The sequence below is a fragment of the Corvus cornix genome, chromosome 1A (genome assembly GCF_000738735.6).
Source record: "Corvus cornix cornix isolate S_Up_H32 chromosome 1A, ASM73873v5, whole genome shotgun sequence".
NCBI lineage: Eukaryota > Metazoa > Chordata > Aves > Passeriformes > Corvidae > Corvus > Corvus cornix.
The window spans coordinates 48,240,570-48,265,061 of NC_047057.1; the positions used below are offsets into that span (position 1 = coordinate 48,240,570).

At 37.5% G+C, this 24,492-nt stretch overlaps 1 protein-coding gene across 1 annotated transcript in view; it reads left to right on the top strand.

The window, feature by feature from the left end:
* TTC26 (tetratricopeptide repeat domain 26) overlaps positions 1-20,451 on the top strand; it is a 47,893-nt gene extending 27,442 nt beyond the window's left edge. The window contains exons 13-18 of the mRNA XM_039570953.1: positions 6,411-6,499; positions 10,349-10,432; positions 12,598-12,667; positions 15,128-15,234; positions 17,420-17,553; positions 18,959-20,451. Coding sequence (XP_039426887.1) covers positions 6,411-6,499; positions 10,349-10,432; positions 12,598-12,667; positions 15,128-15,234; positions 17,420-17,553; positions 18,959-19,070 — 596 coding nt within the window. The 3' untranslated portion in view covers positions 19,071-20,451. The remainder of the gene's footprint in view (positions 1-6,410; positions 6,500-10,348; positions 10,433-12,597; positions 12,668-15,127; positions 15,235-17,419; positions 17,554-18,958) is intronic.
* Positions 20,452-24,492: the final 4,041 nt, after the last annotated feature.

A 24,492-nucleotide genomic window follows, 5' to 3' on the forward strand; every position in this document is an offset into this window, starting at 1 on the left:
GTTTTACTGACTCAATGATAGACCAAACCAAGATCTTCTCTTCCCTTCTCTTTGCCAAAACTAAAAATCCCGAATTAAAAAAAGTCAGTAGTTGTAACATAGAAATTTGGACTAAATGGAGCTTACCAGTTTCCTCTGTAGGCACTGTCACTTAGTACTGTTTCTTTAGGTGGGTAACTTGTGCATGTTAATGGTGCAGACAGCTCATGGTCCTCAGAGACAGAATGCTGTCTCCTGTGTCCATGGTGACTAAAGAGAAGGAGCTCCAGAGACAGAGTGGCATCACCGATGAAAGTTTCAGAAATACTGTTGAGCCATTCTATTCTGTTCCCCTCGCAGCCCTGGTACTATTGAGGTCATGCAGCAGAGAATTTCATTTTGGAAGGCTGGAAGTGGTTCCATAGATGAGATTTCCCTAACTCATTCCTTTTTGCATTGAAGCTATCCCTTCAGAGTTGGGATCCCAGAAAATGGGAAGAAACATTGTGAACTATAGCAGTGGAGGACTCGGTTTGTGGGAATATCTTAATGCCTATAACAGTCATGCAGGTGTGATGAGTGACCAGAGCACACATGGATAAAATTAATACAGAGATAGTCAGGGAAAAGATAGCCTGAAAGGATTTCTTGTGAAGATACAGCTCAAAACCAAAACTGAAATTGTTAGGAACCCAAAAGTCTGAATTTTACTGTGAAATATTTTTAAACTCATATGCAAAATAATAATAGAGAGGCTGAGACTTCAAACTTTCTATGGCTGAGGGGGAGAAAAATGGCAACAGAAATGTTGTACAGAAATGTACAATTAGGAAGGTGGATTACTTGAAAAAAATGAGCTTGTGGTAAGGATTGGTTCCAGAGGTAAAAGGAAACGTCAGTACTGCAAGCATCTTGCCCTCTTGGTACTTCCATGTAAAAACTGCTTTGTCATCTTCTTAAAAGCTTATGGGAGGAAACTGCCATACAGAAGAGCACACAGTTCAGGGTAACTCCTTTAAAGGTAAAATAGTGTGACGGGTTTTGCTGAACCTCAAATGAAGAACAGATGGAGGTCAACAAACTGTAGATAGGAAATAGAAGAGGCAAACAGTTCTATTTAGGTAGGATATAACAAAAAACCAAACACATGAAGCCCAAGAATGTAAGTGTTTTTATTAGATGTTTTTAAAGATGGATAAAGTGGAACGCCTGGTTTTAGAAGAGGCAGTTAAAAACTAAAATAATTTTTTTATGTGATAGGAGGAAGGTGACATGTAGGATATTGTTCCTATTTAATGTACAATGGGGATTGTACATTAAATAAACATAGCTTGTACATAAATAAGCATAGATAATAGAGGATGCCACTGGAGAAATGGTAGAAATTATCGAAAATTGAGAAATTATAGAAAACTTCTCTCAAAATAAGTATCTTTCCTTTATCAGTGAGTAAAATTATGTTGTTTTCAATTACATGTTTAGATAGGCAACTCACCGTATTGAAGCCAAATCATTCACCAGCCAGCCTGGATGGGAACAGTGAGTGGCATATTAAACAGGTTACAGATTTTATATAGAAAGATAAATAATAGTTGGAGGCTTCTGTTCTGCCCATATTGACCTAGTAAATGCAATTACATGGCATGATAAACAGCATGAACTTTTTGTTTCCATCTTCCTTAGAGAAAGCACAAGTGAACAGGTAACTCTGGACCAATATTGAATTATGTAGCACCTGAGTTGAAATTTTATGATGCAACTACAATTCCACTACAGTCATCTGAGTATAATCAAATTCAAAATCCATGTGTTAGCAAATACCTCAAAAAACCAACCCTGAGAAGCTACATAATAACCTTTCTCATTTCTAGCAGAAAATTTACAGTGAAATAGGAGTGAAAAGGATAAAATGCACCTGATTTGAACACTTGAAAGAACGTTTTGTTTCTCTAAAGAAAGGGCTTGTATTCATAATTAATGAGCTATAGGAGACAAATAATGACATGACTAGGTTTACCAATGGTACAAAATTACCCATAGTAGTAAAAATAAAAGCTTCCATAATGATGAAAGATGTGAAAGACTATATAAGACTGGGTAATAATATGCAAATTAAATTTAGCAAAATTATGAGAAAAATTGAAGAGGATCTTAAGAATCAGTGAGGAAAGAGAAAACAAAAATAATTACTGGGTCATTGTATACAGATGTCATTTTTTTCCTTGAATACTGTCTACAGTTCTAGTTCTTACATTTCTTTAAAAACGTGGTAGGTCAAGAAAGGATACAATAAGTACAGCAAGGATGACCAGAGAAAGGGGATAGATTCTTGAAGTAGGAGAGAAGGAGAGATTAAATAAAGGAAAATACATGGGCTGAAAAATGAATACTGAGTTTGATTATGTACATCATAAATGACAAGGAAAAGAGGAATAGAGAAGAATTGTTTACTGCACAATACAAAAATCAAGGAACATGGACATAAATTATCACTCAAGACGATTAAAACAAACAGCAATAATTACTTTTTCACATAACACAGTTTATTTGATAGAGAAACTTTGTGAGAACCACAATGTATAAAGAAATTTGTAGATGAAACGTCCATTGGCTGTTTAACACAAATTTTTCAGCAACGATTAAGAAGTCTTCAGTGCAGATTGTTGAAAGCTGGAATAAACTTCAGCAGAAGTGCCATTACATACCACAGTGTGGATTATATGTGAAATCAGAATATCTTCTTTCTATAGCTGTATATTCTTATTCAGCAAACTCTGAACTAGGCAAACCTTGGATCCAATATAATAGTTTTTATGTTCTTAGGTAACTTAGCATATTAGCCACTATGTAGTATACTTGTGGTCATTTTTGATCTGCTCCCTTTGTTTTGCTGGATTTAGAATGGAGAACAGAATTCTTGCTGTTTGTATACTTGGGCTTTCCCTAAGTAGCCAGCCATGCTGTTCAAGCGTGTACATCATACTTCAGCACTTCCCACCCGGCCAGTCCTTGCAACACCTTTAAGGTCTTTATCGAGTTACTTAGCTGCTTTGCAGATTGTAATACAGAAGTAGGTTGTTGCTTGCTAGAGTGAGGAAATCCTTTGCTGTGTCTTTGCTTGCAACTGGGCCTATGTCCCGGTTTTGCCTGGGATAGAGTTAATTTTCTTCTTAGAGAAGTACAGTGCTGCATTTTTAATTTAGTATGGGAAAAATGTTGATAGCACACTGATGTTTTAGTTGTTGCAAAGTCAAGGACTTTTCCGTTTCCCATGCTGTGCCAGTGAGGAACTGCATGAGATGTTGGGAGGGAGCACGGCCAGGACAGCTGATCTGAATGAGCCGAAGGGTTATTTCATGCTGTAGAACACCATGCCCAGTACATAAACTGGAGGGAGTTGGCTGGGAGGGGCTTGTTGTGGTTTGGGGAGGGGCTGGGCATGCGTCAGTTGGTGGTGAGCAATTAATTGTATTCTGGATCATTTGTTTCTCTTTGAGTTTTATTCCTCTCTCTCTCCCCTTTTCATTATTATTATTACTAATAATATTTTATTTCAATTATCAAAGTCTTCTTATCTCAACCCGCAAGTTTTACTTTTTTTTGTCGGGTGAGAAGGGTGGAGTGAACAAACAGCTGAGTGGTACTTAGTTGCCAGCTGGGGTTAAACCACAACAGTCTACAAGGCGTCTTATTTTAATGTGGGTTATCAAAAAACAATGGATCAAAATGAAGATGTGGAATATTTTTTCTGACTTGCTTTTGTTAACTGTAGAAATCCCATGACTGCATTAAGAAAAAGCAGCAACAGGAGTTTAGGAAGAATACAGTGTCATTTATTTGTAAAGTCATTTGGAGTCATCAGCTAAGCCCTTTGCTTTTTTAAATTAGATCTCTGCCTTGGATGTTCAAGGAACATGGAGAAAACTAAGTTAATGTGCAAGTCATTTCCATTAAACGTACACATTTTATCTCGTGTTGGATGTTGTGCACTTTAACAGGGGACAGACAAAACAAAAACTAAAAAAAATACAGGAAGCACTTAGAGTGTAGGATTCAACATTCATTCTCTAGCAGCAATAAATAACGCCCAAACAGCAGCTTGGTTACTGGGGGTTTTTTAAGCTTAATAAAAATTGTTAATCCTAATGACTTGAAATGGAACAGACATTATGAAGGAGAATATAACTAGATTTTTATACTTAGTTCTCATTCTCTTCTACTAGGGTCTCAACTGGGTGGAAAATTAAACAGATCAGATTTCTTTTAAGGAGGAAATGGGGCAAGAGGAACATCAGCAAAAACAAATTAACATTAACATTTCCATTAAATGCAGTGCTTCTGGTGCTTAGTGTAAGTCTTACAAACTACCCAGAAACACTGCAAGCATAATGAAAAAGAGCACCCTTTTGTTTTCAGTGGTCCTCTTTAAGGACCAACTCAGGCAAATTTGATGTTGGATGGGAGGAATGGAACATTTCTTCCGAACTTCATGCAGTCTTTTCTTTGAGGTTCTCTTAGGTCACCCTAAGTAATTTTTTGAAATGACAAATTTTTCCTGTTTCTGCATGAGTCACATGGGGTGAATTAGAAAATTCTAGTTTTTCTGTCACTGGTAGCATTCGTTGCTGAGTTGTATGAGATACACGGATGTTTGACTTGTTTGGTTTTTTTAATGAAATCTTTCAATAAATATGTGGGGGACTGTGTGCTGGGATAATAAAACTTTCTGCCAAAATGTGGACATAAGAATAAATACTAAAATTTAGAAACATTCGAATCATTTAGGGGAGTATTGTGTTTCTAATATTTTGTTACTGTGATTCATTTTTACTAAAAATGCGTCCTCAGTTTTAAGTCTTCTTTGCATGTTTTAAAATTTTGTTCAAAATAAATCATGAATTTATGAACTTCAAAAATCAAACATCAGAGAAAAGGGACGTTTTTGAGTTATCTGTAGTTTTGTTACTCAGTGTTTCTTGGCTCCTTTTTATAAAACTGTTCCTGTTATTGTTCTGTAAAGGCATATATTTGTCATGAAAACTATGCCTGCATGTAAAAAAGGACAGATAAATATTTAGGCCAGTTTCTCCTCCCAAGTGAACACTTCATAAATAACCAAATAATCTTCTGAAGCTGGAGAACTGAATGGTGTGGTTCAGACATAGATAAGGATTGATTGTCTCTTTCAGACATAGATAAGGATTGATTGTCTCTATATGGAAAAGACAGGACATCCAAGCTCAGTATCTCCTAATGGTAAAAGATAAAAAATGAGAATATTGTGCTTTCCTTTGAAACATATTTTGACATCTTATATAGTGCTTTCCAGTAATAATTACTACCTACTATGTTTAAAGGAGAATATACAGTTTCTGGTTGAACGCTCAATTTTGTGTGGCGGTATGGAGTCAAAAGACTGGTGTTTAGTTACATGAAATTTCTATATACAGAAAAGTTATTTTGATTTTCTGGTGTGGATGGATTGATGGTAACTAACGTTCAGGAGCGGATTACTTCAGGGATGTTGGTAACCTTAGGATCTTACCTTTTGTCACCTTTCCAAACTGCGCAGAGCAGCATCCTCTCTGATGATCACTTGATGTAGTGAAATAGTAGAGATTTGACATCACTTGCATGATGAACCCTGATGAACCCTGCTGCTTGGGTTCATCCGTGTCTGCTGGCTGGGCCTAACAAAAATCAGTCCTAGTAATCTTACTTCAGAATCTTTAAAAAAGCTTTGAAATAGTTTTCACTAACACAGCTTGCAATGTCAGAGTAGGTGACAGCATAATATGGTTGCAACAAAGTTTATGATGACATAGCAGCAAACTTTAGTGACACTCATTTGAACTGATATGTCTAACTTGTTTATGGCTTTACCTCTTATGAGCAATGTGGCAATCCCAAATGCATGGACATAATTTCCATACTGTCTGATATCGCTGAGTATTTTACCTGTTCCTGTATTAATTCTTTTTTATAACAATATTTTCAATATATCAAGTTTACTCTCTTGCTCAAACTAAAATTAAAATAAGTAGAGTTTCTTTGTCCAGGATAACTGAAAAGCATAATTTTGAAGAAATAGGGCTAATGGCATTAGAATAGCAAACTCAGGCTTTGTATAAAGTGTCATTTCCTAAGAGTAAGAATAATTAATGGTAAAATTATACTACATAAATTGTGTCACAGAAAAGACTTGTTGCTATTGAATAAAGTCTTGCAATAGTTATTGGATGCTGTAGAGAGAGTTGACAAGATGAACTAATGGTTTTTTCTAATGTCCAGTATGGTCCTTTGCCTGAAAAGGCAAGCTACACTATTTTTAGAAACTAGCTGCTTTCATAGGTGCCAGCAGTCTTGGCAGTGATTTCCATTACCATGTGTTTTTAAATTCTACAAATTTGCATTTCTCTTTTGAATTTTAGATACCATTCCAGGGAGACAGTGCATGTCCTCCTGCTTCTTTCTTCTTAGACAGTTTCCTAATGTCCTAATTTACCTCAACTCAATCAAGGTTAGTACTATTTATTATTGGTAGTACTGTAATGCACAGAATCACTACTTTTAGACTGTACTATGTGAGACACAATGGAAACATAAAAAGATACAGAAATTTATCCTTTTTTATAGTAAAAATAAAACACAGGAGTGATAGTGGGACATAAGTGGTCAGTACAATAAATGGATTAAAATGTAAAGAAGCAATTTAGAAAATGGTCCCATGCAGCATGATGGGCATGATGGACTCTTTGCACTTGCAATCTAACCATTATCAGGCTTGCTGGTGGCATCACAGAAGATAAAGAATATAATTAAAGGAAGACAGTGAAAAAAAAGTGTATATTTAGGGGGTGGGCAGCATGGAGGAAAAAAAATCCATGTTTTTTTAAGACTTACCAAGTGAGTGATGGCGATTATTGTCACAGGTTAATAATTGGGGACAACATTTTAGTGAACGAGAGTGCATAAGGAAGATAGGACGTGAAGGACTCTGAAAGGAATAAGACTTACATGTTACAGAGAAAGCAGTCACTGAAGGGCTAAAATAGGGTAGTATTACCAAAGCAGTAAGTTAGGAATGTTATTTTTGCAGAAATATCTGAGTACCCTGCAGACAATGTTGCATTTTTCAAAATAAGAGAAGCTTTAAATCACCATCATGCAACATTATCAGATCACCAGTATTCAATGGATAGAATGGGTATAACTTACAGATACACAGTTAAAGTCAGATGTGAGGAAAGAGGGAAGCTGGACTGTGATTATGGATTAAATGATTGCAGTCTTGTTCCAGGGGTTTGAAACTCGACTTGAAACAACTCTGTATTTGGTGGGAAGAGGAATGAGAATCTCAAAAGAAATTATTAAAAGAATTGGGAGATATACAAGATGAGCATAATTACAATGTTCTAAGGAAAATGAGATCTAAAGAAAAACATGTGGCTGTAATGGTGCCCAAAAGCAGCTGATGAGTGAAAAATGGTGAAGGCGTAGTGTTTTTAAACTTTGTCTGGAAAGAGACCTTTGAAGAAATCCCAGTGGCTTTAGCCACTGGAGTCGCTCCAGTGTAGTGGAATGAAGAGATACACTACCACCACCACCCCAAACTGGAGAGTGTGTGTAATTGAAGAAAAGGAAATTAACAGTAAGAATTGTTTTGCCTAACTTGAGCCATCTAAAAGTTGAATTTCTAGTTAGAACTGGTCATCTGGTCTCAGTTTATTGCCGACAGGTATAGATGGTAATTTCCAGAGAATTCATCCTGTGTATTTCTTACATTTATACTGCAATGAATTACTCCACAGATATGCTCAGCTCTTTCCATTTCCTTGAAAAGGTTCTTAAACAACCAGTTCTAACCTGAAAAGGTCAAAGTTAAATGTGATTACAAATCACCTCCAAGGTATATGGGACAAAAGTTCACTGCCTACTAAACTTTTTTTGCTTGTTCCTTTTGAAATAATTGATCATTCTCATAATTTTTCAGCTGAGACTAGCCATGCTCAGGTTTACTTAAGTCATTTCCCTTCTCTTAAGGTCACAGGGATGCAAATGGTTCTTTCTGTACCATGTTACAGGCAAGGCTTACATGGCTTTACCTTTGTGTTTCATTCACAGGAATAAACTTCAGTAGAATCTCTGCAGCTCTTAAAATGGAGCTGTCCTCTGTGAAGATTATTTGCTTGATATTCTCTCAAGAAACACCACCTTCATCCATGAGCAGTTAAAACTGCTTTAGGCATAAGAATATCTCAGGGGACACCTTATTATAAATGTATTGCCAGCTGCCCCAAGAGTGACATTATAACACTGTCAGGGATCAACTGAGTAAAAAACAACCTGATTCAGGCTCAGCTGAGTTGTGGCCACAATGGGAATTCTTCATTTTTAAGCTGGGTATCTGAGCATCTCATTGAAATGGACATCACTCAGAGGACAGTTGGTTTTATTAAAAGATCGAATAACTCTAAAAAGACCACAAGAGAGTAAAGTCTGGTGCATATAATGTGGTTTAAAAAAAAAAAAAGATAAACTGTCTAGCTGCTATGAATGTGTTGTACTATCAGGGGAACTTGTTCATTTCTCCTGGTTTTGATTTTGTCGTAGGTCTGGTCTCTAGTACTTATATGGCCAGGACAGAATGACACATTTTTTGAGTTTGGTTCCTGACAGAGGTGCTTCTCCATTTTAATTAAAAGATACAATGGGGACTATTTGAACAGAAGAAAGCATTCACATAGTAAAACTAGCATCTGGCTCACCAGCTTTACTTAACCTGGGACTTGTGCTGATTCACATGAAACTACTATTGAGAAAGAATGCAGTAAAGTGTCGTAATCCTCATCTGGTGAAACCCGTTAGTTCACCCTAAGGATACTGAAATGTTTTTACAAACTGAGCTTAAGGTTCACCCCAATTGGTTCATCCTCATGCTGTCACACAGCTTGCTGTATTTACTGGCTTGCGCACCCTACCATAGACTGTTGGGGTGAAACCTGGACATTTGGCAAAGTGGCAATCCCTCACCTTTCCTTTCAAGGCACTAGCTTGATTTATGTGGGTGGACTAAATCAGTACCCTTTGTAGACTGCCTGTGACAGTGAAAGGAAGAGGTTCCTCAGTGTCCCTACATCATGAAAGAAGATACTACTGGGAAAGGGATTTGTCCGCTGCTTCCTGTATGTTTAGTACAGTCCCAACTATGCTTTTTACCTCCTCTTCACTCAAAAGAGGGGAAAAACCAAAAGTTTGATCTTCCTACACAAGTTTTGTTTCGTTTATAAATGCTGGATAAGGAAAAACATTTCTTCTTCCCTACACCTTGCTGTTAGGCACCCCGGGAGGCTTTCCTGCAGTAATGGTATTGGATAAACCACCCTCCTTTTTTCCCATGCTCTTTCATAAGCATGATCCACAGGTCAGGAATCCTCAATCCCATTTGTGCTTGCATCTGATATTGTGTTCTATCTTACCTCTGCCAGCTCTACTGGTCCAGCAGTGTGGGATGGTGCTGAATGTAGAACACAGCTGACTTTTGGTCATCTGAGTTATACTTCAGTCTGACTGTGATCAGGTCAACCCCAAATACCAACCTAACCTGTACCTAGAGTTACATTTCCTGCTTTGACCCATGTAGCTTTTCAGAAAAGATAACAGCTAGTTCAATCTGGTGTGTCCTAAACCAGATGTGTCATGTCTAGTGTTATGGGAGAGAAAAACTTAGTGTTGCACTTCAACTAGTGAGAAGGATACCGGTAAGCAAGGCTTGCTTAAAGAAGTCCTGTTACCTGGTGTGCTGCCTGCTACAGCCCAGTACTGTGGCTCCACCTGCATCATGAGATCCATTTTGTCAGATTAGTATCCATCACATAACCAGATGCCCAGGATCTCTTGATAAACCTTGACAAGTCTTGGAAAAACAAACTGTTCTTCCCCTTAAAGACTCAAGGAAGTCAATTGCCTATTTACCCACCCTAGTGGTGAACTAAGTGCTTGGGAGGGGAAAGAGACCATGGCAGCACAGCATGTCTTCACATGCCCCAAGTGAAAATTATACCCACAAAAGCTGCCACTGCAATTTTGAGCTTGGAACATTTTCCAGATCTCTCATAGCTAATGTTGTGGAATGTTTCAGCGGTGCTTGTAGTCACAAATGTAGGATGGAAAATCTAGTCCATAATTTTTCTGCCCACTGTTTATAAATACCATATGTTCCTAATGTGGGATTTTCTTTTTCCTTCCCATTGTCTTTATATGGTCTGACTCAGACTGGGGTTGGGAGGGGGTGGTATTTTTAATGTTATTATATCATGGGAGGAGGTTTTTTTGTTGTATTTATTTGGGGGTTGTCCATATTTTTCAGAGTTACTTCTACAACAATGACACTTTTAACTTCAACTATGCCCAAGCCAAAGCTGCAATGGGCAATTTTAGTGAAGCTGAAGAGGTATGTATTTATTTTATTTGAAAAACAGCAATGGAAACTTTTCCCTCATATTCCCATTTCCTTCCTTTTCTTCACCCAGACCTTCATGTTGGTTGAAAATAAGCAGGTTCTGTGGAACATCTTCTTCCCCTTCTTAGAGGAACTGAAACTCTCAGTGAACACTATTCAGAAAAGATTATCTTGCTAATCTTGTAATGTGAGGTATACAGGGAGTCATGCTGCTTGTGGTGCATCACAAGAGTGCTTGCAGCTACCTCTAATTGATCAAAGAATGGCCTCTTAATCAGATTTTCTACGCTTTGTCTGGGATCCCAGGCACTCTTTTTGTTCAGACTGAGTAGGGCATGCTAACTAAAAGACCCTGAATACTTAAGAGCTTCTAGGTGTCCCTAGAAATTTGTGTTTAAAAAAATAACCTCTTCCTCTGGGATATGTGGGCGGAAAAGAGGAAGTGCTCACTATCTTATTCAGCAGCATTCAGATGCAGCTGGAAGTGATTAACTTCTACACCCAGTACTTTTTATGTCTCTGTGCAGCAGAAACTTAATTACAACTAAAATATGCAAAAGCAAATAGCTATTATGAAGATGGAAGCAACATTTTCCACAAGACCAGAAAAGAAGACAAGCCACAAAGAAAATCCCACACCACATAGTCTAAAGTGGATCATATAGGTTTGGTTGGTTTGGGGTTTATGTTTTGTTTTGTTTTTCCAGTCTTTCCAACTTTTTAACTAACCAGGTTTGTCAATAACAGAGCTCCCCTGGTTTTACAACTCATCTCCCCCCGCATCCCAACCCTCCCATCCAGCACCCTTACCCCTTAATTTCTGTGACCCAAAATTGCATCTCTCTTTAAGAAAAACATCCAAGACTGAAGGAAAATGGATATATATTTCAATTCAACAAGCTTTCAATTCACTTAGCCTCATGAAAATCTTTCAAGACTATGCTAGCAGGCTATGCTGATTCCTGAAATTCCATAAAAATGATAATTCTGTAAGTAAGTTTTAGCAGCAACTAGGCAACAAAGAAACACAAAGCTGTAAACTGCTGTTAATCTACATTTTTCCTCTTATGTTTTTAGAAGTTGTTCTATAGAAACTTGTGTTATATAGGTGATGCATTTAAATACCAGAATTATGTCATTACATTGATTTATCTGGCCTCGTGTCTGATCTTGGGTTGTGATGACAATTCCATATAAAGATCAGCCATCCCCAGTGTCTCATAAACGTGTAAAACATCTACATACAGCACTTGCTAAGTTATTTTAAAGCATACCTCCCTGGACATAATAAAATAAAATGTATGATAAAGTGCTACTTACAGTGATAACACTGCTTTCTTTTTGTTTCTTCCCTATTACTCCTTCTTCTTCCCCCCCCCCCCCAAATTAGGGGATCAGCAATGTTTAAGCAGTACAAATGTCTGTAATTTGTGTAACTCACTGTTCCAGTACATACATCTATTCCTATAAAGGTATTTTGATTATTGCCAGTAGCATCCCATATAGTTACAAATATACTTGAGAGAGGCATAAATAGCTTTTTTTCTTTGAGCAAAGCCAGAGTACATTTTAAAATGTATAACTTCCCACACACAACCCTTTTTATGTAGAATGGAGCAAACCTGTATTTGTACAGTAAGGTACAAAAGATGAGTGCTTTGCCTCAGAACCTTACTGAAACTGAAATGGTTAGAAATGGCTTATTGCACACCTGGAATGATCTCTGACATGTATGGGAGGAAAGTCTCATCTGTATGAGAAACTTCTGGTGTTTCAAGAAGATGCTAATGTAATTGCTTGCATTGCTTTCTAAACAAACACATTCCAAATAGCTTTTCCCACAGGCCCAGTGTTCCTTTGTGCTGTTTGTGTTGCATGGCCGCCCACTGGCGCTTGTTCAGGGCAGGCCGCACCCTCTGCACAGCTTGGTGTTCTGAAGCTGCACAAGTCCCTTGACAAACAGGGCACTGTGTGAATCCTCCACCTACTCCACACAGAGGGATGCCCCTACACTGCAATTGCATACCCAAACTCTTCTCATGAACAGTTGTTTGTGTGACTTAAACCTTATCTGTGTGTTGAAATGAGGAACGTTTGCCTTCTGTTTGTTTAAAAGTACATGCATGTATAATCTTTTATTTTCCTTCTTCCTGCAGGTGTTCCTTTTGATCCAGAGCGAGAAGATAAAAAGTGATTTTGTTTACCTTAGCTGGCTGGCTCGCTGCTGTGAGTCACTTTACTCTCAACATTGCAGAATACAGATCTTCCTCTATTGCGTCAGTCTTGGCAATCCACTTTCCTAATTGAATTTAATGTTGTAGGTGGATTCAGGACTATGAAAGTGAAAAGCTGATTGCACTAGTTATAGTGTGGGTGGTTATTGCACCTTTCATACATCTGGCTTTTATAAGCAATTACTGCTTCAGTGCACTGCTTTACAGTATTGTCAATGCAGCTTTGTCCTGACCAGTGACCCTTTTTCTTCTCAATTGTCTACTCAATTGCTTGAGTGAAGACTTTCTGTTTTAAAAGACTGAGTTACAACTCTAAAATGTTCAGAGTAAAACACAAAATAGAAGCATTCATACTGGGTCAGGCTCAAGGGTCTGTCTGCCTCCAAGGTTAGCCAATGTCAGATGTCTAGGGAAGAGAAGAATCAGGCAAGCATACATGGTATTTTTCTTCCTACCATGTTACTCTACATGTTGTCCAAACTCCTGTGTCTGAGGGATATCCTTTATAATCTCCAGCATGTTTTTTTCTTCTGAAAACTCTTAGAAGAGTTCTTTCCTTGAATTTCCTTGAAGCCAGGAAACTTTTGCTGTGTTTAGTGCTCTCTAGCAAATCTTATTTACTTTTTCTGAACCAGTTTTTAAAACACTGCAGAGTACACCTCAGTACAGAGACAGCTGCAGTGCCACATACAAAATAGTATAGAAGTGGGCTTTTCTAAGGACTCAAGTCTGAGACTCCCCAGGCTAATTCGTTTTCCTTACAGTGCCTTTATGCAAAGTGTTTTCTTATCAAACCATTTTCAGCAGTTATACCTGGAATGCAAATATGTATGCTTTGGGATGTTATGCCATATTGCAGATACAGTAAACATCTCCTAACATGGTCTTTCCAGACAGGCACATCACACATAGGGATGCCTATCTATGACTCTGGTTTAGGATGTGTCAGTTTATTTCCTTTTTCTTTAAGCTGCAGTACCTGATTCTGTTTGAGTGGTTTAGATATGAATGTTTTATTTGAATTTTTTATGGGAATGATGAATATAGTTATCTTTTTGTGTCAAGTATGTAAATTACTAACAGATCACATTATGATACATTAATGTCAGAGTACAATTAGGGATTGAGTCATAAACAATTCAATGCTGAAATATTTCCGAGGGGAAAAAAGTACCAGAGGTGCATCTTTTTCTGCATGACAGAATGTAATTTTTTGTTTAGTATTATAGTTCTATTTCTACCAAATTCTTCTTGAAGAGAAGGTAAAAAACCATTGGATTAGCACAGAACTGCATTGCTCTAGGTAGATAGATTGGTGTTGGAAATTGAGAACTGGCTGTTTACCACTGTGTATGGTATCTCAAGCTGATGAGAGATAAATCCAATTTGATGTCTTGCTGCCTCCTAAATGAGAAGTGTCTATAAATTCTGTGATTTGGTGTTACATGTTTATTGTTGATTACCACCCATTCTACCTGCAATATAAGTATAGACACAGTGGGCACAAATATAACAAGCTAAACAGTCCCTCTTTTGAAAAAGACTCATCCATGTGTGAATAGCCAGGTACTCTCTGAACAGCTGTTAAGACTTGAAAAAGAAAGGAAAACTTAATTTAATTTTCTTCTCTCCCACTGTTTGAATGAGCCTGGAATTACAAATACCAGCCTCAGATTCAAGAGAATGGCTTCTTATCGCCAGGAAATAGAACCTTTGTGTTTAAACACCCTAGCAGAATTTCTACTCATCGAGATGGAAGATTCAGATTCATTTATTTCTAATTGTGTGTAGCAATGATGTTTAAAGACCAATGGTTAACCAGATGGTTAAAGACCAATGAAAAATTCTAGTCATATATGCAAATTTAAAACCAGCACAGGATCTCAGGAATTTAGAAACATTTTTTCTACTAAATGTGTAATGATAAGTTTTGTTATGATTGGAGGGGCTTCAACCTCTGCCCTCTCCTTTTGATTTGTTATGAATCATAGGAATTGAGTGTTTAGACTGACATGGGCACCAAGTATTAAAGACCTAAGTTTGGTGCCAATTAAGTTTTTTTGTGTGTAAGAACACACAGTCCTAAATCTTACCATCTAAATGGATTGCCATAGTTAATTGTCCTGCATAAAAAGCTCCTCTGATGCTTTCCATTCTGTTCCTTAATCACATCTGAAATCATGAGAGTTGCTCTTATTGCTTATCTGTGAAATATAAATTAAGATGTAAACACCATAATTATTCCTTTTGACATTGGTATTCTCTGCTGAATTGGCTGTTACCACTAGTAAGACAGAAGATAAGGAGAAGTTTCCCTTCCCAGCCTCATGCTCATGGCTGAGGCATGCATTTACATTAAACAAAGAAATACAGGAATATCTGTTCCACCTGCCACTGAATATTGTGTGTGGCATATTCTTTTCACAATTCCAGCTTTTTCTTGTTATTGCAGATATTATGAATAAGAAACCACAGCTGGCCTGGAAGCTCTATCTGAAGATGGAGACCTCAGGGGACTCCTTTAACCTTTTGCAGCTCATTGCAAATGATTGTTACAAAGTGAGTTTTCTCTTTAGAGCTTGGTGTATGACTTGTTAATTCAGTGATTGTACCAACAGTCATTTTTTGGATACTTTGGATACTTTTATCATTGTCATGACTAGTGAACTTCTTTTATAACAGCAGGATGTCTAATAATATGAATGAGTTGGCAAGGATTAGTCAGTATTTTAACCTACAGGCCTTTTTGGTAGAGAACCCATCGATTAAAACATTGGTAAATTACTGCATGCTTGAGCTATCAAGAATGATAACAGTTTCTTCTCCTACTAGGGATTCATTATGGGTAGAAATGACAAAAAACTTGTAAGGAAAAAAATCTAGCATAGATTCAGCAAGATGCCTCGTGCCGCTATTTTTTTTTTAAGTCGGGACAGTATTATGTTTTCCTTAAAGCTTGTAATGGGAATGGGAGATACTCCTTGTGATCTCAAAAGCATTATTCTAAAACTGAAAGAATTATGTCTTGTACATCTTTCAAGTACTCAGTTACCATCTCACCCTAAAAGTCTAGTTGCTCAAGCAAGTGGCTATGCCTCTGGTGTTTCCCATAGGTGCAATTTGTGAAAGCAACTTGACAATCAGACCTCATGTAAAATCTCTCTCTAGATCATTTAAAATCTCACTTAAATCAGTTGATTGCGTTGTCTAAATTCTTCTCAAAACCTTCTTGTCCTGATGAGGAGAAGCAGCTCCACATTTTGGATTTATCTAGAGCTCTTAAAAACTGGATTTATAGAACTGAATTTTGCAGCCTAATTATGTGTCTACATATGGCCATAAATGACTGCTCCAAAATTGTTACTTTAGTATTATAATTTGTCTTTCTACACTAGCAGCTGTTCGTACCTCTTGCACGAAATGGCAAGGTCCATGTTGTTTGATTTTATGTAGCATTCTTCAATTGTTTCTGAAACATTACATTATATTGGAGGTCCACAGACAGCACCAGAGATGTAGCTTAAGGAAGCAGTTGCATTAGGCTTTGCTCGACAAAAAACACAATGGGCATGGATGGAACAAGGTCAACAGTGTCCTGAGACTTGGTGTAGCTGGATGCCTCGTTGCTGTGCTGATACAAGTTGTTCAGTGAGGAAGCTGGCATGCAGGATTTCATCCTAATTTCTTGATCCTTTTTATGCAGTTGCCCATCTTGTCCATATGGGGAGCAGCACATGACTTGGGGTGAAGCATTTCCTACTTTTATGTCAGCTAGAAGAATATTAAACCTGTACCTGCTTAATGGAACTAGATCAGATACTAATTTGGATAGATCAGTGTTCAAATTTTTCCTTTTAGCTGACACATCTGATACTGTTCTTACTCACTATCCTTATTCCCATCCATTTAAGTGTTTGTTAGTCACCAGTGGTTAAAATCAACATTTATGTGAAAAAAAGAGAATTATTACTCATCCTGTAGTACCAGTGTTTCTCTGACTAAAGTTTCCAAATGTAGCTCCCACAGGCTGCACTTTTTTCTCTGCAGGCTTCCAGCTACCAAAGGATGGGAGGTTGTGCTCAGTCTACCTTCTGTCCTCTCTCGTGGGAAGATGCTAGTTACAAACAACATTGTTATTCAGGCTTGCTCAAGTGGAGAACACTCATACAGCCCACATGAGATATACTGACTTCAAAAGCCACAGTTAATCTGGTCACTCCTTTTGCATTGACTGTTGCCAAGCAACTTGCTTCTGGTTCCCGATTACAAGTAGAGAACCTAAGGCAGAAAAGATAGGGTACACACTGGATTTTCCTATGCTAAGGAAAATTTTGGGTTATAGAGTCACTGAATCTTCTTTTGTACTGTACTGTACTGTAACAGTGAAGGAAAAAAAAAAAAGTTGAACCCATTACATAAACAAATATGTGACCATGTCTGCATGAGGAAATGTGGTTTCATTTTCAAACGTCTGGACTAGTTTGAGGTTGATACTCTGTCAAGGGCTTTGGTATAGTTGGTACGACACTAGATAAGGGCAACTCAAAAAAAAGGTGTTATAATACCACCTGTTTCCCCATTTCCCCAACTGAAATGTCCCTGTTCTGTGTCACTTGCTGCCTGCAGAAAAACAGGAAAATGCACATTGCTTCTACAACCTGCTGCTGATTTCAGAAAACTGAGCTCAGTGTTTTTAATCCCCGTCTGAAAGGTGGTCAGGAATAATGTTTCACTTCCTGTGCAGATGCGTCAGTTTTACTATTCGGCCAAAGCGTTTGATATTCTGGAGAGACTGGACAATAATCCTGAATACTGGGAAGGCAAGAGAGGTGCCTGTGTGGGTGTATTTCAAATGATCCTAGCTGGCCGAGAAGCAAAGTGAGTATTCTGTGTTGTATCTGAATTTATTCTGCTCTTTTCCTATTTTCAGCTAGCTGTAAGCCAGAATCATAATCTCAGCTTTAGGACTACATATCATCTTCCATTTTTTTATTGACCTTTCAGAGAATAGACACTCTGTCCAGAGGCTCCATATGCAGTCTTCAACTTGAAGTGTATCTTCCACACCAACAGTTATAGAATATATGGTGGAGAATAACTTACCAGCAAGTGCTATGGACTATAAAATACCAAAATACATTAGTCATCATACTAGGAAAAGCTAGGTTATAAATGTAGTAGTATGTTCATGAACTGGGGGAAAACAACCTCGTTTCATGTGGATGGTGTAAGAGTGGAAAATTATCACATGACATTTTAAGGTGCATAGAACAGAACTAAGAAAACATTTACTCAACACTGTAGAGAGGACATGATTTCTCTAAACAGTGAGTAGACGAGACTGTGTTTTCATTAAAATTTGCTTTCTGAAGACACTGACCATCTCAGACAAATACACTTACTTGGTGAAAGCTTAAAGGAAATCATCTGTGTTACTGATAGTTTTGTTTTCGGCCCATTTCACTGGATGGGGGAATGAGAGAGAGTAGTGAAGCTGTATTTAAGAACTGCTCCCTTGGGAATATTCTGCTGTGATGCCAGATGGCCGTTGTCCTCTGGCCAAAGTTGCTGTTTCCTACATGACTGGTAGGTGTGTATCTTGGCTTTTACACCTTCCTTCTATTCACTTCTCTGCTGGAATAATCTCATTAACTACTATAACTTTCAAGTGTCCTTTTAGCAGTCACTGCGGCAGATGCAGAAAAATACACATAGCTTGCCTGTTTTTCAAAATGTACAATTAAGCTCTTACTGTAAACTAGCTGGCAAACAGCGGCAGGATTTATATAGGTTTAATAATAATAGGTTTATCCCATTAGGAATGTTGATTTCCATGTTATTTGTGTTTATGTGTATTGTATTTGTGTATTGTGTTATGTGTAACATGCTTTGGCAGCATTAAGCTAGATGTTGCCATACTAAAGACTAGCAAATAACATTAAAGATTTTTTTTTAAGTTTTGGTTGCTCTGGGGAATTATTTTGCAAGAGTGAGGTTATATATATAAATACACACATATGCATACACAAAACTAATTACATTTTGCTGGTTTGGGGTTTTTTTAACTTATAATTTCTTTACAGCTGTACACAAGACATTTTCATTGGCTGCTTTTTTGTCTCTGGGATTGCATCTAGTGTGCATTTTAACCAGTTCCGGCACTGCAGATGAATGGACCTCTCTGTCTCAGAGGACCATGTTTTGTGAAATAGTTTGATGTGAGCACTTTTTGGTATCAATTTGGTCTAACCCTCACTTAAATCTTTGCTTTTCACCTTTGTAGAGATACTCTACGGGAAGTGCTGGACCTTCTGAAGAGCACTGGTAATTCTCAAGTAGAATACATTGTTCGCATCATGAAAAAGTGGGCCAAGGAGAACAGAGTCCCTGTTTAAGTCAGTGTCACAAAATGAACCAGGTCAGTTGCTACTGTATGTCTGGCTGCAAGACAAGGGTCTTGGTTTCTCCTATGCCTTCTGGGTATCTCCTTCCTTGCAGGACTTTAGACATTCAAGCAGGTTGACCCAGCTGAGGAAGAGTGTCTTGCAGTGAGATTCAAAACATTCAGCAAGTTGGTGGGTTTTGGTTTTTTAGTTAAAACTTTATTGGTGCTTTTTCTGTTGCACTACTCTGTTCCTCAAAGTTTCATTTTTTCAATAGTAATTTCAACTGTCCACAAAATCAAAGTGCTCCTCAAATGTTCCCCAGATTCCTCCACAAGAGTTACTGAACTGCATGGTGGGGGTTTTTTTCCAGCAAGCCTTCTGGCCTCTGCAGAAGAATCATTTGTTATGTGACTGAGACAAGCCTACTTCAGCAAGTGATGAAATGTGGCAAATAGAGATGGTGACAGTGATACTGCTAGGCACTATGGTACCAGATAATACAAAATATGTAACATAAAATCATGTAGTCATAAAATGGCTTGGGTTGGAAGGGACTTTAAAGATCATCTAGTTCCAATCTGCCATGGGCAGGTACACTCAGATCTGCTCAGGTTGCTCAGAGCTTCATCCAACCTGGCCTTAAACACTTCAAGGGATGGGCCATCCACAGCTGCTCTGGATAACTTGTTCCAGTGCCTCACCACTCTCATAGTAAAGAATTTCTTCCTGATACCTAAGCTAAACCTACTCTCAATCTGAAACCATTCCCTCTTGTCCTTGTGAAAAGTCTCTCCATTAGGACTTCTATAGATTACCTGTCTAGGGTAAAATACAAACCATATTCTGAGGAGTATCCTTTTCTGGATGAATTTCGATTACCAATACCTTAATTTGGGTGGGGTTTTTTTTGTCTGTAAGGATCGTTTTCTCTCTTATCATCTTTTTCAGAGCATGGAGACTGTGTTTTTCAATCTCGCTTTGAAATTTAACACTCAAAAAAAAATTTATTCATGTTAATATAGTTCACATGAGAAATCTATTTAGTTTAGCAATCTGATGGATAAAAAGATCTTTTGAATAATTTTCTTCAGCATTTACCACTGTCATGAGCAATATATTCATTATACTTTTGGATTTATTATACTCTCCTGTTTTTTTAAGGAGAACAGTTCAGGGAATACATGATTCTAAGAGAAGGCAACAGTCGTGACATAAAAATGTGTTGCACATTTGTAGTAAAAAACATCTGTATATTATTTGTAACAGGAAACTTTATATTTTATAGATTTGTAAAATACTTAAGGAGTATTTTTTTATCTTTTGAGGGGAATTCAGAACACCATCTTCTCTACTGTCTGCACACTGATTAAAGCTCTTATTTGAATCTACAGTTGAATGTCTCATTGGTCTGTGTTGTTTCATACTGCAGAAGTTGAAGTAGTGTATTCATTTTGCTGTGGAAGAGGGCAGGTTTGTGGCTGGTTAAGTGCATGTTCATTAATCAGTCAAAGGCAAGCCAATGGCCTTGGTCCTGATCTTATGGTAGGTTGCTGAAACTAAGGCAGCTGGGTGTATATCAAACATGCACACCTTTCTGCCATATAATGTGTCTGGTTTTACTGCTTTAAGAAAAAATGTGGGTATCATCATTCAGGTGTCTACAAGTACATTGATAGTTGTGGTTACTTGCATTTATATCTAGAAACTGATCCATCACACTAGCAACAATGAGCCTTTCAGCAGGGGCAATGTTACACTCATTCAAAAGAGGTGTGAAAGGAGCAGTATTTTCACTGAAAGCAGCTACAAAACACTTTTCACTTGTAAATGGCATTTTTCTTTTCCATCTCAGTTTAACTCACTTGGAAACAGATTGGGAATACAATTATGAATCTTGGTACAAAGCTTCAAAAAATCATGTTGGTGGCCTTGTAGCAGATGTTAAATGCATCTAATTACTCCCTTTATTGAAGATTAACCTGCAGGACAGCTGCAGAGAATCCAAATCCATTACAGACCATTTTACCTGTTGGTTGAATCTTCTGAAATAAGTGTGATTACTGCAGCATAAGAACTTGAGGGCCAATTTTAAATTCTCGTCTGTGACCAGTGAAGAAGTTTTTTAAAACCTCACCTTTATTTACTGTAGCCATAATGTCATAATGATACGCTAAATAACATGGGGTTTAGCACAGTGCATTTTATTGACTGGTAATAAAGCTTTTATCATTTGAGATATAACAGGGGACTGCGGGGCTTTGCCTTGAGCAGTGATGAAATAAGGTATTTTACATACTGTCTTAGCATTTAGGTCTTGGTAATAGAACTGATATGTAGGTACTATTAAAATGCAGAACAAGAAAAGTACTGAAATACTGGTGTTTATTTTATCTTAGAAATACATCTAGAATGTGTGTTCCATTGTTTAATCTGAGGTCATATTCAAAGAATAGAGATGAGAAGTTGCCTTAGCTGATACAGAAATGAAAGGTAGTAAAGAACAGATAAAATTTTATCCCTGTCCATTTCCATATTTCCCTAAACTGTGGAAATTTAAAGAGTCAGGGTACTCTAAATAGGATGTTTAGGAGTGAAGGTAGGTGTGGAGGAAAACAAGAAAAGTGACCTATTAGAACAAGCAGTCAGTGAAGAATGCATGTGCAGAGTCAGGGAAGTGGGTAAATGTATTGAGTCAGGAGCAAGTGAGTATACAATTGAAACAGTGGCATTTCGGATAATGTAGTAAAAGGAAGACTACGGCAGAAAGCAATTGCTGCATCATTATAATTTCAAGGAAGAGTATGGAAATTACAGTTAATTCTTGTACTCTGAATAAGCATCTGATTCTGGAAAAATAAGCTACAGAGAATGCACAGAAGGCATTGTGCCAGCAATCATAGCATTAATAGTGACTAGCAGAGAAAGGCAAGCCCCAAACAGTGTGTAACTGCTTTTAATTGGGTGCTGACCCATTCCTGATGGATAAGAAAGTCAGCCTTGAATTAAACTTGTTAATACCTGAACAACAGCTTGACAGTAACATCTAAGTGAATTAAACTGGAGGTAGCAAGTTCACCGTGAAAGAAAAGTCATGTCACATTCCAGCTCTGGACTGTAGCAGGCCTTTAGGTTTATGTGGTTCCCTCAGCTTGAAGGTGGTGCATTGATTGTCATAAGAGAGCTGTCTAAGCGTGAATGAGGAACTTGGCTATTAGGTACTCAGACACAAACAATTACCTATATGGCTGTTGCTACATGTAGCTTCACTATATGGGAGCTACACATACATTGAAGAAAACATCTAGATTTTGCCCACTGGTTTACTCTTTTACCATTTTTCCTCTGTATTATCTCCAGAAGTAACTTCCACTCACTTTTTTTGAAGTTTCATTTCCAGATTTCCCTCTTCCCTTTCAATCTATTCATTGCATGAAAGTGTTACCAGTAACCTTAAAATCAAGTCATTAATCAACTGCTAGATAACCTGGCCTGACATTATATAGAGCAAGATGGTAGATTTCACCAGTGTTGAATCCAGTAGCTAACTTGACTTACCATAACACATTTGCCAGAAAAACTTAAGAGTCCTAATTTGAAGACTGGATAATGAAAAATCCATAGTTTTATTTTGCAATTTATTCAAATGGTTAAATCACATTTGCTCTTTTAGAAATTTTATCTTAATTCTAAATTTAACTTGTTTAGCCTCTTCTAAAATTAATTCTTCCCATGTTCATTATTGCTGTTAGCCACTAAAGCCTGGCATTCTTTGGTTTGGTTTGGTTTTTTGGTGGTTTTCTTTGGGTGCTTTGGGGTTTTTTTTCATGTTTAGGTATGCATAAAGTGCAGCAAGTCAATTCCTGTTTGTATGAAAGACAGCTTCCCTTGTAAAGGTGTTTTGCAGACTGGAAAACTGGCAGTTAGTTTGTCAACAGATTTTTTTTGAAAACGTGGCTGTTTAGCACTGGGCATAATTTATCACTGTATATAACATTGAAACATGCTTCTCCATAGTGCTGTTTGCTGTTCTCCTTCATGGGTACTCAAAGACTACATTCACCCTTTTTGCCATATTATCACAGGGGAACCTTGCATTAAACTGGTTCTTGACTGTGACATGACATCTAGGGTTTTTCCAGAACTGGTATTTTCCAGAATACATTCTATCCTTTGGAAGAGACGGTCTACCTTTTGTTCTACAAAAATACATTTGGTTCAGATTGGCTTCGTTTTCCAGCTTATGCAGATAACTCTGCATTACTATCTTACCCCACTAATTACTAGTCTGTTTCTCTGTAGCTATTAGTGCTGTTTTGCAGCTGTATCTGGGTCAAAAGGAGTCTTTTGGATCCTCCATACTTCCAGGATCCCCAAAACATTGTTATTGGTGACTGATGGCTGCTTTTCATCATTTGTCATTCTCAACTTATTTAACATTAGTTACTCTATTATGCTATTCTTCAAATTAGGTATATGACATCAGTAGGAACTGCAGTATTGTTATATTCAGCTAAACTTGTAAAAGATCCATGTCATAGGAGATACTTCATTCTTTATTAGATGAGCCTAATAGCATCCCAGAGAGACTGATAGAGTCCAGTTGCTCAAGTCCTTTTGCAGAATTTGAAACAACTCTGGTTTTGGCCCTGTAATCACATTTAGCCACACACTGAAAGGTTACCTTTGACTTTGTAGAGTTTAAACTTTCATTTGGAACAAATAAAGCAGGCATTTCACATCTCTGGGCAAGGGACAGCTCCTAAATTCCTTATAGGTCTTGCTTAATTGATGAATTACACTAGCATCTATTTAAAGATTTAAAAATAAAAGTAATGTCTATATTTAGTAAGAGCTGCAACTTTTGAGAAGACACGGTGTATTCTTCAAATAAAAAGAAGAATTTCTGTTTCAATTCATGCTTAGACATAGAATTGTGCTTAGTTGCTCCACATTGTATTATTCTTAGTAATTCTTCAGGAGATTTTAAAATAATCCAGTAACATAAATAATGGTCTTTAATATGTTTGTTACATTACATCTTCAAGACCCTGGGTCTCCAGTTATTTGAACAGGAAATATGCTGTCTGAGAGTTCGATTCTCAGATACAGCCGAATCGAACTAAAAAGTGGGATACTATGTATGCTGTTGTGTCTGAATTGCACTTCCATGAACCTAGGAATTGCACTGAGTTTTTTGCAGTCCTTAAAGCACACTTTAAGCTGGTCCTTAACTGGAGATGATTGATGAGCCTTAGACTCCACCATCTGCTCCTTGATCACTGTAAGCAACTTCCGTGTGGTCAGTTCCGTGAAAAAACACACAGCAGTGCAGAATTATATAAGGTAACATTTTAAGATTACATGTAATAATGTTGACATTGTTTACATCATGTAAAAAAGAACCATGCTCAGATTCCACCAGCTGCATTGC